At 42.6% G+C, this 14,022-nt stretch overlaps 1 protein-coding gene across 1 annotated transcript in view; it reads left to right on the forward strand.

Annotated features, from left to right (window-relative positions):
- The window catches only part of fras1 (Fraser extracellular matrix complex subunit 1), a 469,072-nt gene that overhangs the window by 171,050 nt on the left and 284,000 nt on the right, over positions 1-14,022 (forward strand). Inside the window, exons 7-9 of the mRNA XM_078235603.1 lie at positions 8,034-8,117; positions 8,834-8,935; positions 11,378-11,569. Of these exons, the coding sequence (XP_078091729.1) occupies positions 8,034-8,117; positions 8,834-8,935; positions 11,378-11,569 (378 nt within the window). The remainder of the gene's footprint in view (positions 1-8,033; positions 8,118-8,833; positions 8,936-11,377; positions 11,570-14,022) is intronic.

Below are 14,022 nucleotides of genomic sequence, written 5' to 3' on the forward strand. Positions count from 1 at the left end.
GAGTTCTAAAATCAATCACTGTAATAAAAACCCATCTAATATAGAAGACAGCATCTAATAATGATATTGAAGTTGGCAAACCATTTTAAACTTGCCTACCAAATATTCCTGACTCCTCAGCATGTTCCTGAACTCTCTTGCCTAGTGGGTTTCCCAAAGACTTTCAAAGCCTGCCCGACCTGATGAAAATACTGTAAGACATTAAATACAAATTTCTTGTGGCATGTCAGTGACAACTCCGATGTTGCAGGATGTCACAATCTGAACCCATCCTGAACCTTTTCCTGCCTATGTGTGGGGCTCGTTTTGAGGGGAAAATTCAAATTTACAGTCCCACAGCCTCAATTTTGCCAATCCCCACATTCATTCCAGACATTTTGGGACAAGGAAATTTGGCTCCGTGTGTCTCCTCCTGCAACTTTACACATACTTTGGGCAGAAGTCAAAGATTGCTGTCATGTTCTGAATGAGTTCCTTTTATATCTTATCTTGTTCTGCATCTTCTGTTAGCAGTTTAAATTACCCAATCACGAATTACTTACAAACTCTGCAAATTTGTAATCTCTGGAGTATTGATGCTCACAAGGTAATTAGTGGAGAAAAACTGCATTGAAGTGTAATGTGTATTGTGTCTACTTGTTTTTATCGGACAAGCAATTGACAGGATGAAGTAAGCAAGGTATCTGAAAACGACTTTACAAAGGCTCTAATTGGCACAGACCATTGAAAGATTTAATTGCATATAGCAGATTTCAAATAGGCAATCGAAGAAGGTTAGCCTGGCATGAAATTTGGGAAACTTGTGGCAAGAAATGTCTTAATCATTTTCATTTGAAATCCTCAATCTGATTTTTAAAATGCAGCTGCTGATTTGTTTTCCTCTTATTAGGTTTATAACAAGTTTGAAAGTATGTTTGCAAACCATTTTCTATGTTCCTAATATCTAATACATAGACAAAATTAACAGAGGATCTTTGAAAACTGAAGATTACATTTGTGTAGCACTGCTAACTTGCAGAAAGACACCATAAAAGTGTTTTCCATGATGGTAGATAAAAAATGGATATTGAATAGCAGAACAAGAGGTGCATTTAGGAAGTTTTTAAAGACCATGACGGAGGTGTCAAGGTGTTTGGCTGAGGTATGGAGTTCAGGGGAATGAAGCCCAGTCGCTCAAGAAACAACAACCAAAAGTGGAGTGTAAGGAGTTGGAACAAGAATTATGCATACAAGGACACACAGCTGGGAGGGTCATAATTGGAGGAAATTCTGGAAACAGGGAGAAGCAATGCCATGGAAGGATTTACAGATGAGAACCAGGAGCTTGAATTTGTTTCTATGATGCACAAGGAGCCAGGGAAGATCAACAAGGATGAGGGTGATGGTTAATGGACTTAATTTCTGAACCCGAGCATTTGGTGTGGCTTGTAACTTTTACAGAGTAAATGTTAAAATGCCCACAAGAAGATGACTGGAGATGTCTAGCCTTGTGTTTATAAAAGCTTGGCTAAGGTTTCAATGGCAGAGAAAGAGTTAGGGACAGAGGTCGGTCATGCTTTGGAGGTCAAAGAAAGTGGCATTTGAGACTGATAAAAATGCCAACGAGAAAGTTGGGTTCAGAATCAAACAATATATCAAGAGTGTGTACCTTTTGCTTAGCACCAGGTGGTAGCTTGAAATCCAGGTCCGAGGTGCAAAGATGTGTTTTAGGTGGTTCAATGTTGCCAACAGAGGGAATGCTGGTTTTAGGCTTAGGTCCTCGATCCCAACATCATGTTAATGACCTATTTCTGTTCCTAATATCTGTGTTCATAAGTATGATATAATTGATACCACTTGTTTGCACATAACAATTTTATGCAGTATAGGATATTTCTCCTTTTAGACAGAGCTTTATAAATTGATTAAAGAATGCTGCAAACTAAACTGACCTTTATTAAAGCTGCTTAAATAAATAATAAGTTTTCCCTTTCAAAATACTATCAAAGCTCTGTGCTTCAATATTTCCTGTATCTACAGTACATTTACCATGTTTCAATTATTGATCCTTTTATAGTTAGTCTTCACTGGACCATTTTACAAAAAGGCCTTGATTCCATTTGGAAACACATTCCTTCTTAATGAGGACAGACATTTCTATTTCATTTGAGTAATTCAGCTTGTAGAGCTCTGACTTTTAAGCCCCTTCAAGTTTTCCAAGATTACTTGTACGTTAATTGTAAAGGGAGGAAGAGCAGTTCCAGGACACAGGAATTGATCTCCTGTCTGATCCACAGTGCCATTAGTTGTGGCTGTGTGAGCTCAGTTATCCCTGCTGCCTCAGCCTATGACAATGATTCTGTAACAGAAGTAAAAGGTATTTAATTGGAGACAGAAGGAGGAAACCATTCTGTCCTATTAAGGAAAAGGAGACTTCACCAAAAGTAGATTTTTGTGGAAAGTTCACATTACACTCTTGCATAATAAACAATAATCTAATAAATGTTTCATAAATGCCCCTTCACTAATCCCCCTAATTTTGAAAACTGACCATAACAGAATTAAACAGAGATCATCAATGTGTTCATCTGTAATTTCAAAGACCATGCCCAGGATTTTACAATCCCGCCACGGCATCCCCCTGCCCGTAAATGTGCCGAGCCATTTAAATTGCTGTTGACTTCAGCAGGACCCATGTCTGTAAACAGACAGGAACATAATTTCAGCTGAAAAGGTAAATGGGTATATTCCTATCTAAAGACGGGGGCTATCATTTCTTACAGAACAGAGCATTTTGAGATTGAAGTGAAAATCTAGCTTTGGGGATTTGTTCATTTTTTTAAAAAACAAAGTTATATTCTCATTTTTCATGCAGTAATCAATATTTTAAAATACTTGTGGCTGTGTTACTTAAATTCCTTTTAATAGAGATAGGCAAACATCTAAATAAAAAATGGACAAAAGATTTTCTATTTGGAGGACATATTTTGATGGATCAGTAAAGGTTGGCACAGTGCTCTCTCAGGCTCAGCAAAGAGTGGCATAGTGGTAGTGTCACTGGATTAGTCCTCCAGAGGCTCAGGCTAATTCTCAGGGATTGTGGGTTCAAATCCCACCATGGCAGCTGGGGGAATTTAAATTAAATTAATAAATCTGGAATTGAAAGCTCGATCCATAATGATGCAACGAGAGTATCAGCTTGTTATAAAAACCTGTCTGCTACACTAATGTCCTTTAGGGAAGAAATCTGCCATCTTTGCCTGGCCTACATGTGACTCTAGACCCACAGGATTGTGCTTGAATCTTAACTGCCCTCTGAAATGTCCTACCAAGCCAAGCTGTACCAAACTGCAAGCACTATGACTGTGCCTACACCATATGGCTGCAACAGTTTAAGAAGGCAGCTTAGCATCACCTTCTCAATTGCGATTAGGAACAGTCAACAAGTTTTGACCTTGCCAGTGATGCTGTCTTCCAATGAAGGAATAAATTTTAAAAAGAGGCAACACACAGGCACCATTAATATGGGAAAGAAATATATGATCCAGTCAAACCAAGATGCTCAACAGAAGCAGTGTTGCCCCAGTGTTACTGGACAAGAAAAATATATTGTGGCAAGCACTCAAGGGTGTTACAAGTATAAAACAAATGATAACATAGTACAGTGACATACGCAAATAACAATTATAGATAAATAAATATTGAACACAACATTCTGGTGGCATCTTGGTATTACAGGTTGCCAGCAGCAGTTGAAAACAGTTGTTTTGAAGTCCTTTGTGATTATGTTCAATTGGAGTGAGGTATCAATGAGTAATTTATCAGGGGCTTGTCTTCTTGCTACTATTACCGATAATTGTTGGCCTCTCTCAAGTGATTAATAAGTTAGGAGAAGCCGGTGGCACTATAAATTTTACATCATCTGCCAGGTAGAGTTGGTTTGATAGACCTGCTCTCCAATATAGTTGTGTACAGAGAGACCACATTGGAATTTGGTCTGAATTTCCTATATAGGTTAATCATGCAATCCTTCACTGTTGCAAATTTTCATTCACAATAAACTCTGATATATTTAATCCCATCTCAGTCTGTTCTTAAACCAATATTGAAATGAGTTCAGGAGGTATAACTGAACTGTGCTAGCACACATTGACCTTGTGGGAGGCTACTTTAAACTGAAGATTTACTACATGGTGAATCCCGAGTCTTGGCAGGAGCTAAGTACAGACACAGATCAAACCTCCATAGAGATTCTCCTGATCATCTGTTGTAATTGGCAAAAGATCCAAGAGATTTTAACTCCTGATTGACAAGCAGGGAAAAGATGCCAGACCTGAAGTTGTCATAGGCACCCAGTCGATTTTAACAAGCAGACCTCATTAACATTTTGCTGGATAGCTGCCTACCCAGAACAGGCATAAAATAGCTGCTGCCCTGTGAAGTTTGGGCAATTCAGAGACTGCTCACTGGGATTGTGTTTAGGCATGTGGCGAGGTTTCAAGGGTAGGGTGAGGACGCTGGAGTCTGGGTCGGCAGTGTCTCAACTGTTTCCTGTGCAGCCGAGAGAAGCACCAGGCCGACAAGTGTAAGTTTCATTTTTAACTTTTGTGACTTCACTTCTGTTCCAGCAGGTGTTACTGGTAAGAGTGCCCACAACAGATGTCAAGGCCAGCAGGCATTTAAATTGTCAAATTACCTTTGTGTAAAATAAATGTTATATTGTTATGGCCAGGTGAGATGTGGTAGAATGGCTCCTCTCTCTTCCACCTCTCGGTTGACCACAACAGGTGTTTCCATCAGAAATTTCTTGCCAGTTTAGTGAGTGTTTTACTGTTAAGTCCTGCGATTATAAAAGATAAACACAGACGGGTTTTCTTGTAAGTTTTAAAAGAAAAGGAAATAGTGTTTATTGTCCTTAATGCAGATAAATAAAAATTAATAAAAATGCTCCAACTCAAACATGCATCCATGACACATACACAGACAGAGGTAGATTACAAGAAGAGCGGTTGGGTTCAATTTTTTGAATGTTCAATAGAAAGTCAATCATATATGGGGTGGGATTCTCCCAAAAAATTCTGTGTCAAATTCGTGTAACAATTGGGGTAAGTCCTGCTGATTTTTTCTTGTGCATTGCAGAGGACACTAGCGTGAATCATGTGAAAGATCAGTGGGCGGGCCTATTCCCGCTGGAGAGGCTGCTGAGGGGGTCACTGTGCGTGCACCGATCTGTCATAGCGGAGATTGGCGCATGTGCACTGGCTCTGCATTGCAGGCGTCCTGATTGCCAGCCAGCCCCGCGACCCTGCATCATTGACACTCCGATCTCCCCCACAGTCCGATTGCGGGCTTCCTGGACGTGTCCAGGCCAGCTTCGACCCCGCCCCCTGGCCGTCCTGATTTTCCCCCACCCCGGAAGTCCCCCACCCCCTTGCAGCCTCAACTACACAGGCAGGCTAGCACCGGAAATATGGTGTATGGAGACTTGCGGAGGCCATGGCACCCAGCAGGAAGCCTGCCAAATGGCCTCCATTTGAGTCTCCCGCCAGCTGCACAGCTAACTGCGAGAATCGCCCCCATGGTTCCTGTAGTTTATTTTCGTTCACTTATGGGATGTGGGCTTCGCTGGCTGGGCCAGCATTTATTGCCCATCTTTAGTTGCCCTTGAGAAGGTGATGCTGAGCTGCCTTCTTGAACTCCTAGAGTCCATGTGGTGTAGGTGAACCTACCATGCTGTTAGGGAGGGCATTCCAGGATTTTGACAGTGACCATGAAGGAACGGCAACGTATTTCCAGGTCAGGATAATGAGTGGCTTAGAGAGGAATTTCCAGGTGGTGGTGTTCCCATGCATCTGTCACCTTGTCCTTCTAGATGGTGGCAGTCTTGAGTTTGGAAGGTGTCAAGGTGCCTTGGTGAGTCACTGCAGTGCACCTTGTAGATGGTAGACACTGCTGCCACTGTATGTCAGTGGTGCAGAGAGTGAATGTTTGTGGATGGGGTGCCAAATAAGTGGGTTGCTTGATGGTGTCAATCTTCTTGAGTGTTGTTGGAGATGCACTTACCCAGGCAAATGGAGACCATTCCATTATACTCTTAACTTGTTGATGGTAGACAGCTTTGAGGAGTCAGGAGGTGAGTTACTCTCCATAGAATTCCTAGCCTTTGACCTGCCTTAGTATTTCTGTGGGTGGCCAGTTAAGATTCTGGTCAATGGAAACCCCCAGGATGTTGATGGAAGGAATTCAGCAAAGTAATGCCATTGAATGCCAAGGGGGGATGTTTAAATTTTCTTTTGTTGGAGATGGCTATTATCTGGCACGTGTGTGGTGTGAATGTTCCTGCCACTTGTCAGCCCAAGCCTGCATATTGTTTAGGCCTTGCTGCATTTGGACGTGGACAGCTTCACCATCTGAAGAGTCACAAATGGTGCATAGAAAACAGTTTCAGACTTTGTTCAGTAATTTTTCCTGGATTCTGTGCAGAGGTGACTTAAAGTTTTAACGGACGATCTCTGTATTTTTCTCTGAAATTTGCAGCTATTTGGTCTACATTGAAGATGCTGACTGTGATGTTTGGCTGGTCATGTACAAGCAGGACTTATATTTACAGAAGGGCTTGGGAGAGAGAAAAAAGATGGGCTCACTCTGGAAAACCAATTTCTTTTTCTTTTTAAGACAAAAGCTTGCTGCCAAATGACTTCTATTCACAATCTCTCTAGTTACTAAATATGGTCACACCAGGGCCTTGATCCCCTCATTTGAGGTCCATTGTTTGTGTTAATTGTTTACTGTAGTGAGTTGTCTGAATGCTCTGGGTTGGAGACCTTCTCAGCTGAAGTTCATTGTCCAAAGTGATGAGTTTAATTGATCAGTGTGCACCCACCTGAATAAATAGATTATGTTTGGTTGTCTTTGAGTAGTTCAGGATTGGCCTTTTACTCTTTGCCACTTGTTTAAGATGATTGTTCTCGTGATCCACTTCCAGACAACACACCTCCTTTCTGACTGCTTTACAATTTGCAAGCTAAAGTCATGTAAATGTTCGACCATTTAGAGAACTGCTATTTAGGCCTTCTTAAAACTTATCCTGGTTTCAGTCCACTCAATAAATAGTCACGCTTGGTAAAAACAGGATTTGATAATATTATGAGGCATCCACTTGACTTGGGCAGATGTCTCAATGCCAGATGTTAAAGCATCTCCTGAGCAGTCTCTGGGTGGCAAAAAGAACCACATGGCTTAAACTTGTTTTGGACAAGTATTTCAGAGACCCAGGATAATCCTCTAGGGACCTGGGTTCAAATCCCACCACAGCAGATGGTGAAATTCAAAATTTAATTGAAATCTGGAATTTAAAAAGTCTACTGATGACCATGGAACCCTTGTTGATTGTCATTAAAAACCCATCTGGTCCACTAATGTCCTTTAGGGAAAGAAATCTTCCACCTTTACACTGTCTGGCCTACATACGAATCCAGGCCCACAGCAATAAGGTTGACTCTTAAAGGCCCAGAGATGGGCAATAAATGCTGGCCCAGCCAGTGACTCCCACATGCCATGAACAAATTAAAATAACTCCTGTTTCGCCATAATTCTGAAGGGGTGGAACGAGTTAAAAAATCTCTGTACCATAGATGAGATGTAATCTTGTTTCCCACCACTTTTCCTGCCAAATCCCAGGGAAACATAGCAGGAACAAGAAACTTCTGGCCTGAGGCATCAGGATTCATGTAGAGGGAAGAACGTGCTTCAAAGATAGGATTTGTAGGTACTAAAATAAGCTCCTGTGTAATTTAGAAATTTCCCAATGCAAGGCAATAGGATTATGCCAAAGAATTCAAAGCTTGGATTGAAATTAGTGACAGCAGAATGGGAGGAGGTGAAACCGAAACCTTTCTTCAACCAACCAACCAGTTATGACCCCAAATCAAATCCTATTATGTCTCTAAATTCCTATATTTATCTTTTGGAATTTAAATGTTAATAAATTACAATCTCAGCAATGAAGTGTCCAAAGCTTATCATTTATCACTTTCCCTCCCCGTTAACTTCAGGATGAAGATGTTGTAATGCAGGTTGGAAAATGCTGTCCTGAATGTCTGCCAAAATCCTGCACATTGGCAGGGAAGAAGCACAAGGTAACCTTGAAGCTAATCTACAAGTTTTGATTTTATTGGTTAAAATCTATTTTTCAATTGCCAGCCAAGTTCCAGGTCTGACAACACAAAAAGCCAATGTAGGTTATTGTGAGGCTCTGCTTTTCCTTTAAAAAGGGCTTAGATTAGAATTTTAGATGCCTGTATTGACAGCAGTGTTTAAGTTAAGTGTGCAATATATCTGAAAAGGCTGTTTGTGTTGAGATGCAAAAGAGAGAAAGATTTGTGTTTATTTAGTGCTAAGTAAATACATGTTTACCAGCATGCCACTTCCCTAGATTATACAGCTCACTGACTCGCCTCTCCTGGCTTTCTAGCTATTCATCTTTCTCCACTCTCCGGCCGTTCGCCTCTCCCGCCACTTGCCTCTCCCTGCTCTCCTGCCACTTATCTCTCCCTGCTCTCCTGCCACTTACCTCTCCCTGCTCTTCTGCCACTCGCCTCTCCAGCCGCTCTCATCTCTCCAGCTCACCACCTCATCTGCTTTGCCTCTTCCTTCCTCGATCCTCCAGCTCGCTGCTTCCCTCTGCCACCCTATCTTGCTCACTGCTTCCCTCTGCCACATCCTTGTTGTGATCTTATTGCAGCATTGATGGCATTGGCCCTCAAATTTACAGATTTCAGATATCTATTCACCATAAAGGTACAATTTAGGCCTTGAATGTTTATTAAAAAGTGCCTGTTCTTTGTTTCCTCAGCATGGTGATCAGTGGAAGAAGAATGAGTGCACTAGTTGTATTTGCGACCATGGTGATATTAGATGTTATACGCAGACATGCCCATCATTGACTTGTGAAAAGGTAATTACAAATGGAGCAAAGCACATGTTGATTTATGGGATATTATGCAGAAGGTTTTCCTGTCCTTCATCTTTGTACTAAAAGGAAATTTAGAGAGCCTGCCAATTTTGAGGTGCACAATCCCTCTCTCTGGCAGTGTTTATGTTGGAAGTTGGTTTATGGATGTGGATTTCTTGGACTTTGGACTAAAGGCAATTTTTCAACACACCAGTGCATCTACTTCAAGGAAGTTTGAATTTCTGATTAGTCCTCCTTAAATCAATTACAGAGCAACATTAACAATGGTTATCAGGATGCTTTTGCATATGTATTGTTTGACAATACGAGCATAACATTACATTGGAACCATAGAAAGTTTATGGCACTGTAAGACGGCATTTGGACCATTATGTCTGCCCCGACCGACAAAAGAGCCACCCTGGCTAATCCCACTTTCCAGCATTTGGTACGTGGCCCTGCAGGTTATGGCAATTCAGGTGCATATCCGGATATCTTTTCAATAAGTTGAGGGCAGTGAGTTCCAGACAACCCTCATGGGTGAGGACGTTTTTCCTCATCCCCCTCTAATCCTTCTACCAATCACTTTAAATCAATGCATCCTAGCCACTGAGCTCTCTGCTAAAGAACTTCAGTGCATCCAGGCCCCTCACTATTTTGTATATCTCAGTCAAAACTCCCCTCAGTCCCCTCTGTTCCAAGGCAAACAACTCCAGCCTATCAATCTTTCCTCATAGGTGCAATTATCCAGTCCTGGCAACATCCTCATAAGCTCCTCTGTGCCCTCTCTAATGCAATTGCGTCCTTTCTGCAATGAGGTGAACAGAACTTCACACATTACTCAAGCTGTGACCTAACTAATTTTTTTTGTATTGTTCCTGCATATCCTCCTGCTCTTGTATTCCATGCCTCGGCTAATAAGTTAAAGAATTCCATATGCCTTCTTCACAACCTTATCGACCTAGTGTACTACCTTAATTGCATCTTGCACTTTCATGTCTTATGAGCAGTCAGGTGCTTGCCTTTCCAAAAATATGCTGTTCATAAAATTTGTAGGACTCATCACTGACCAAGCTATGTCTTTCTGCTTACTTGGAAGTTTTGTAAGCAGCATGCTTAAACTTCATGCAAAGCGGAAGATTTTGCCATCCTGATTAAAGGGTATATTTTGGCTATGAGCAAATGTTAAACATTCCCACCTGTTGTTTGATATGGCTAACCCAGCAGATGTACCTTTTGTAATTAAAGAACTGTAAGATTTTGGGGTGTTCCCAAAATATCCCAGGAAACTAATCCTCATCTGTTTAGGAATTACGAACCATGTAAGTTTGTGGGTTTGGTGGCAGTTTCAATCGCGTTATGTGTACATTTGTGAGAAGCTTTTGTCCGCCGCCCTGAAGCTTTGTGTGTTTTAGTGTAGGTGGGGTCATTCTGAAGAATGTGCGTAGAGATAAGGGGTGCTGAGATTCAAGCCTCCCAAGCATGATGCACATCTAGTTTTAACTTGTGGTATTTAACTCAAGGAGTCTCGAGTGTAAAGGGAAAAGCACTTTTTAAACAAAGGTTTGAAATTGTACAGAAGGAGGAAGATCTCACATTCCGTCACAGTGACACTTGTTCTTCAATTTAAGGCTGTTTGCAAAGCGCGAGCATTTTATAAGTACATATAGAGCATAATGAATTAAAGCTTCCAATTCTTAAAACCAGATAATAAGTTAATATTTTGAATTTGCTGAAGGTAATTATTTTGTATGCTTATTTGTGGCTTGCAATTGTACACAAAATTACAGTTGTGAAATAACATACCTAACATATAGGATAACATACCTAAAGCCCTCCAGCCTCTGGATTTTCCCTTGCCATCAGCCTCAAATGTGTCCCAAGCCTCCAATCTCCTACCACCTTCCCCTTTTATATTTCCTTTCTTCCTCCTTGCAACCTCCAGCTGTGGCCTGGCACCAAAGCCTACCCACTTTACTGCTAGATTGTCTTCAACCTGGCTGATTGCAGCTGAGATACGGAGACAGAAGGTGTTAATCAGATCCTGCCATTAAATTCAGCAGGACCAGATGAAAACCCAAAATAAAAGCAGAATACTGTGGATACTGGAAATCTGAAATACAAACAGGAGATGATGGAAAAACTCAGCAGGTCTGTCAGCATCTCTGGAGAGAAAAAGAAAGTTCACATTTCAAGTCCATATGACCCTCATTATGCAGACTCAAAATGTTAACTCTCCTTCTCTCTCCAAAAATGCTGTCAGACCTGCTGAGTTTTTCCAATATTTTCTGTTTTTATTCCAGATGGAACCTGTTCTTCCAAGTTTTCGAAATGCACTCTGCCATCCCCCTGCTTCCTCCTTGGTATTGGGGCCATTGTGTACAACTCTCAAGATGCCAAAACAAATCACCATTTTGATATTTGATGTTTTATTTATTTCCACAGGGACTGAATAAAGTCAGAAGATCTGGACGCTGCTGCGAGGAATGCGTGTCTGGGAAAGGGAACTGCCTGTACGAAGGTGTCATCAGGTATCACGGAGAGATGTGGAATGTGACTGGCTGCGAGTTCTGCATGTGTGAGAGGGGGCAGGTCATCTGTCAGACTGCCGAATGTGCCCGAGTGGAGTGCTCGTGGGTAAGGCAGCCTGTTTTCCTATGTCGTCATTGTTGTCATTACCTATGGTGGTGTGGCTTTGCAGTAATGAGTGAAAGAAATCATCTGAATTAAATGCTAGAAATATTCAGGTGTTCAGGTCAATTATTCCGAATTATCTGCACATCATGAAATTTGGCATTCTGAAAGTGGGCATATTGCTGAAATATTTACAATAAACGGTTAATAATGACAATTGGTATCATGCCATCCAACTTGAATCAAAGAAAAATTCATTACTTTTCTGTAATCAATGCACTGATTCATTTTGAAGCAAATTTTACCCTCCTCCCAGCCACATGCATATTACATTTACTTGAAACTTGACTCATCAAGTATTGATATCTCAGGTTCAGTGTTGTCTGGCCTGTACACAAAGCAGGTAAAGTTGAAAATACATTGTTCATCCTTTGAGGTGAAGATAGCCATCTCCATCATGTTAAGTTGATAAACGTGATTTACCCATAAATTGGATTGTAGTGAGGGAGAGTTGCACATCGTCAGCCTGACCTACCTTGGTCTGGTGGTAAGACTAGTCTGGATGGCTGGGGATAGATCTGGATTTGGTAGATGACCAGGACATCTTCTGTGTCTTGTCGAGTTCTCTGTATTCCACAAGACTGTGCCTTGACGGCCGTTGAACCTGAAATGGTCTCATCCATCTAATCCAATGGAATTGGTCTTCGCACACCAGAGTCAACAAATTCAAGAATCATCAAGAGTTGGAGACCCACTGGCTGTTCTCACCAGGTCCTTGACAGCAGTTTACCAGGGTGCAGCCAGTGTGCATGCTAACAACTATTTGGAGCCACAGTTAAGAGGTGGACGAAGGTGCGGACAAATACAGCATGAGCTATTCCAATGGGTTCAGAGAATCCACCTGTGAGAGAAGCTACCTCCCCCCCCACCCCCCCTTCACACACCCCAATTGAAAATATACAAATGTTATCTTGCACAATTTGATAATATCCAAAACAATCAGAGCAGAAGGGTTGCTTCTGAAGAGAATCACAAGATATTTTTTGTAGGCAAACAAAGGCCTTTGTTCGATAAAGATTTGGCCATTATTTTGACATTGTCCCTGCACAAATTCATTAAAATATACCTGAGGATAGTTTAAAGTGGAACATCTTATTATGGAACACATTCAGAGATGTGGTTCAATTGCTTGTGGGAGGGATGGAGTAGGGACAAGAATTTGGAGTTAAACCTTGTTTCCACCTGTGCATCATGTCGATTAAATTACAATTGGAGAGATGTATGGGGCGTTGCTCGAATAGCCGGGAGACGTCAGCGGTGGTTGTTTCACAGGTTTCCTGCTGGGCATTATGGCCTCCACACTTCTCCCTGGCAAAGATTTCTGACGTAATCAGCTGCGCCGCAGAGCTGATTATCATATGGAAATGTAATGGTAATTGACACTTCCATAAGATTAGCAGGCCCGGGACTGAATTCTCCAGGCCCACTAGCCCTCCAGCGGGGTTTACCACTGCTCCCCATTAAAGGGGAACAGACAGACTGACCCCGCTGGAGGGAAGAGAGACCATTGAGGCCCCCTGTCCAGGAGGTCAGGGGTAAGGGGGGGTGGTGTTCCTTGGGCAGTGCCAGCCTGCCTAAGGTGAAAACTGGCAATGCCCAAGGAGCACCTTGGCACTGCCCATCAGCACCGGGCAGTACCAAAGGGGTGAGGCCAGAGGGGCCGGGCCTACTGTGGGCAGGGCCTATTGGGGGAATGGGGGGAACCCGCTGCCACTTTGCAATTGGGATTGGTGGGGGGGGCGAGGGAGGGAGTTGGGGCAATCTGGGCTGGCCATCCAGGTGGGGTGCAGTTGGGGGGGTGTTTGGGATTGTCGGGGGGGGGGGGATCGGGGCTGGTCATCGGGGTCAGCGGGTGGATTGGGACTGCCGGGGGGAGGGGCTCACCCTAGGAGGTCCAAAAGGCCAGCGATCAGGGGGTTTGTGGGGCTGGCTAGCGATCTGGATGCTGGCAATGAGAGGGGGCCGCTGCGCATGTGCCATTCTCTACGCTGACAGATCAGCGCATACGCAGTGGCCCACTCATCGCTGTGCTGCTGGCCTCCCGGGCGGGAATAGGCCCCTGATTTTCAGAGGGAATCCTGCTAGGACACTATGTGATGCACAGAGCATCGGAGTTTCATTCTGGAGATCATGTGGACAAAAACCCAGCAGGATTTACTCCCAATTTCCTGCATGTTGGGAATTTAGAATTTTTTGGGGGGAATCCTGGCCATGAGTTTTCTGGCATAATTTCTCCACCACCTCTGCCAGCTTTTTTTGTATTTCTGGATTTGGTTGGGAATTATGCCCGTTGCATCCTCTTTAGGTCCAGCAGAAGTCACATCTGCTGAGGGCTCTCTGCACCATGAGAAGGAAAAGTATTCAATCCCACAGAATTGATTTAAAATTTTATCACT

Source organism: Mustelus asterias, chromosome 1 (assembly GCF_964213995.1).
Source record: "Mustelus asterias chromosome 1, sMusAst1.hap1.1, whole genome shotgun sequence".
NCBI lineage: Eukaryota > Metazoa > Chordata > Chondrichthyes > Carcharhiniformes > Triakidae > Mustelus > Mustelus asterias.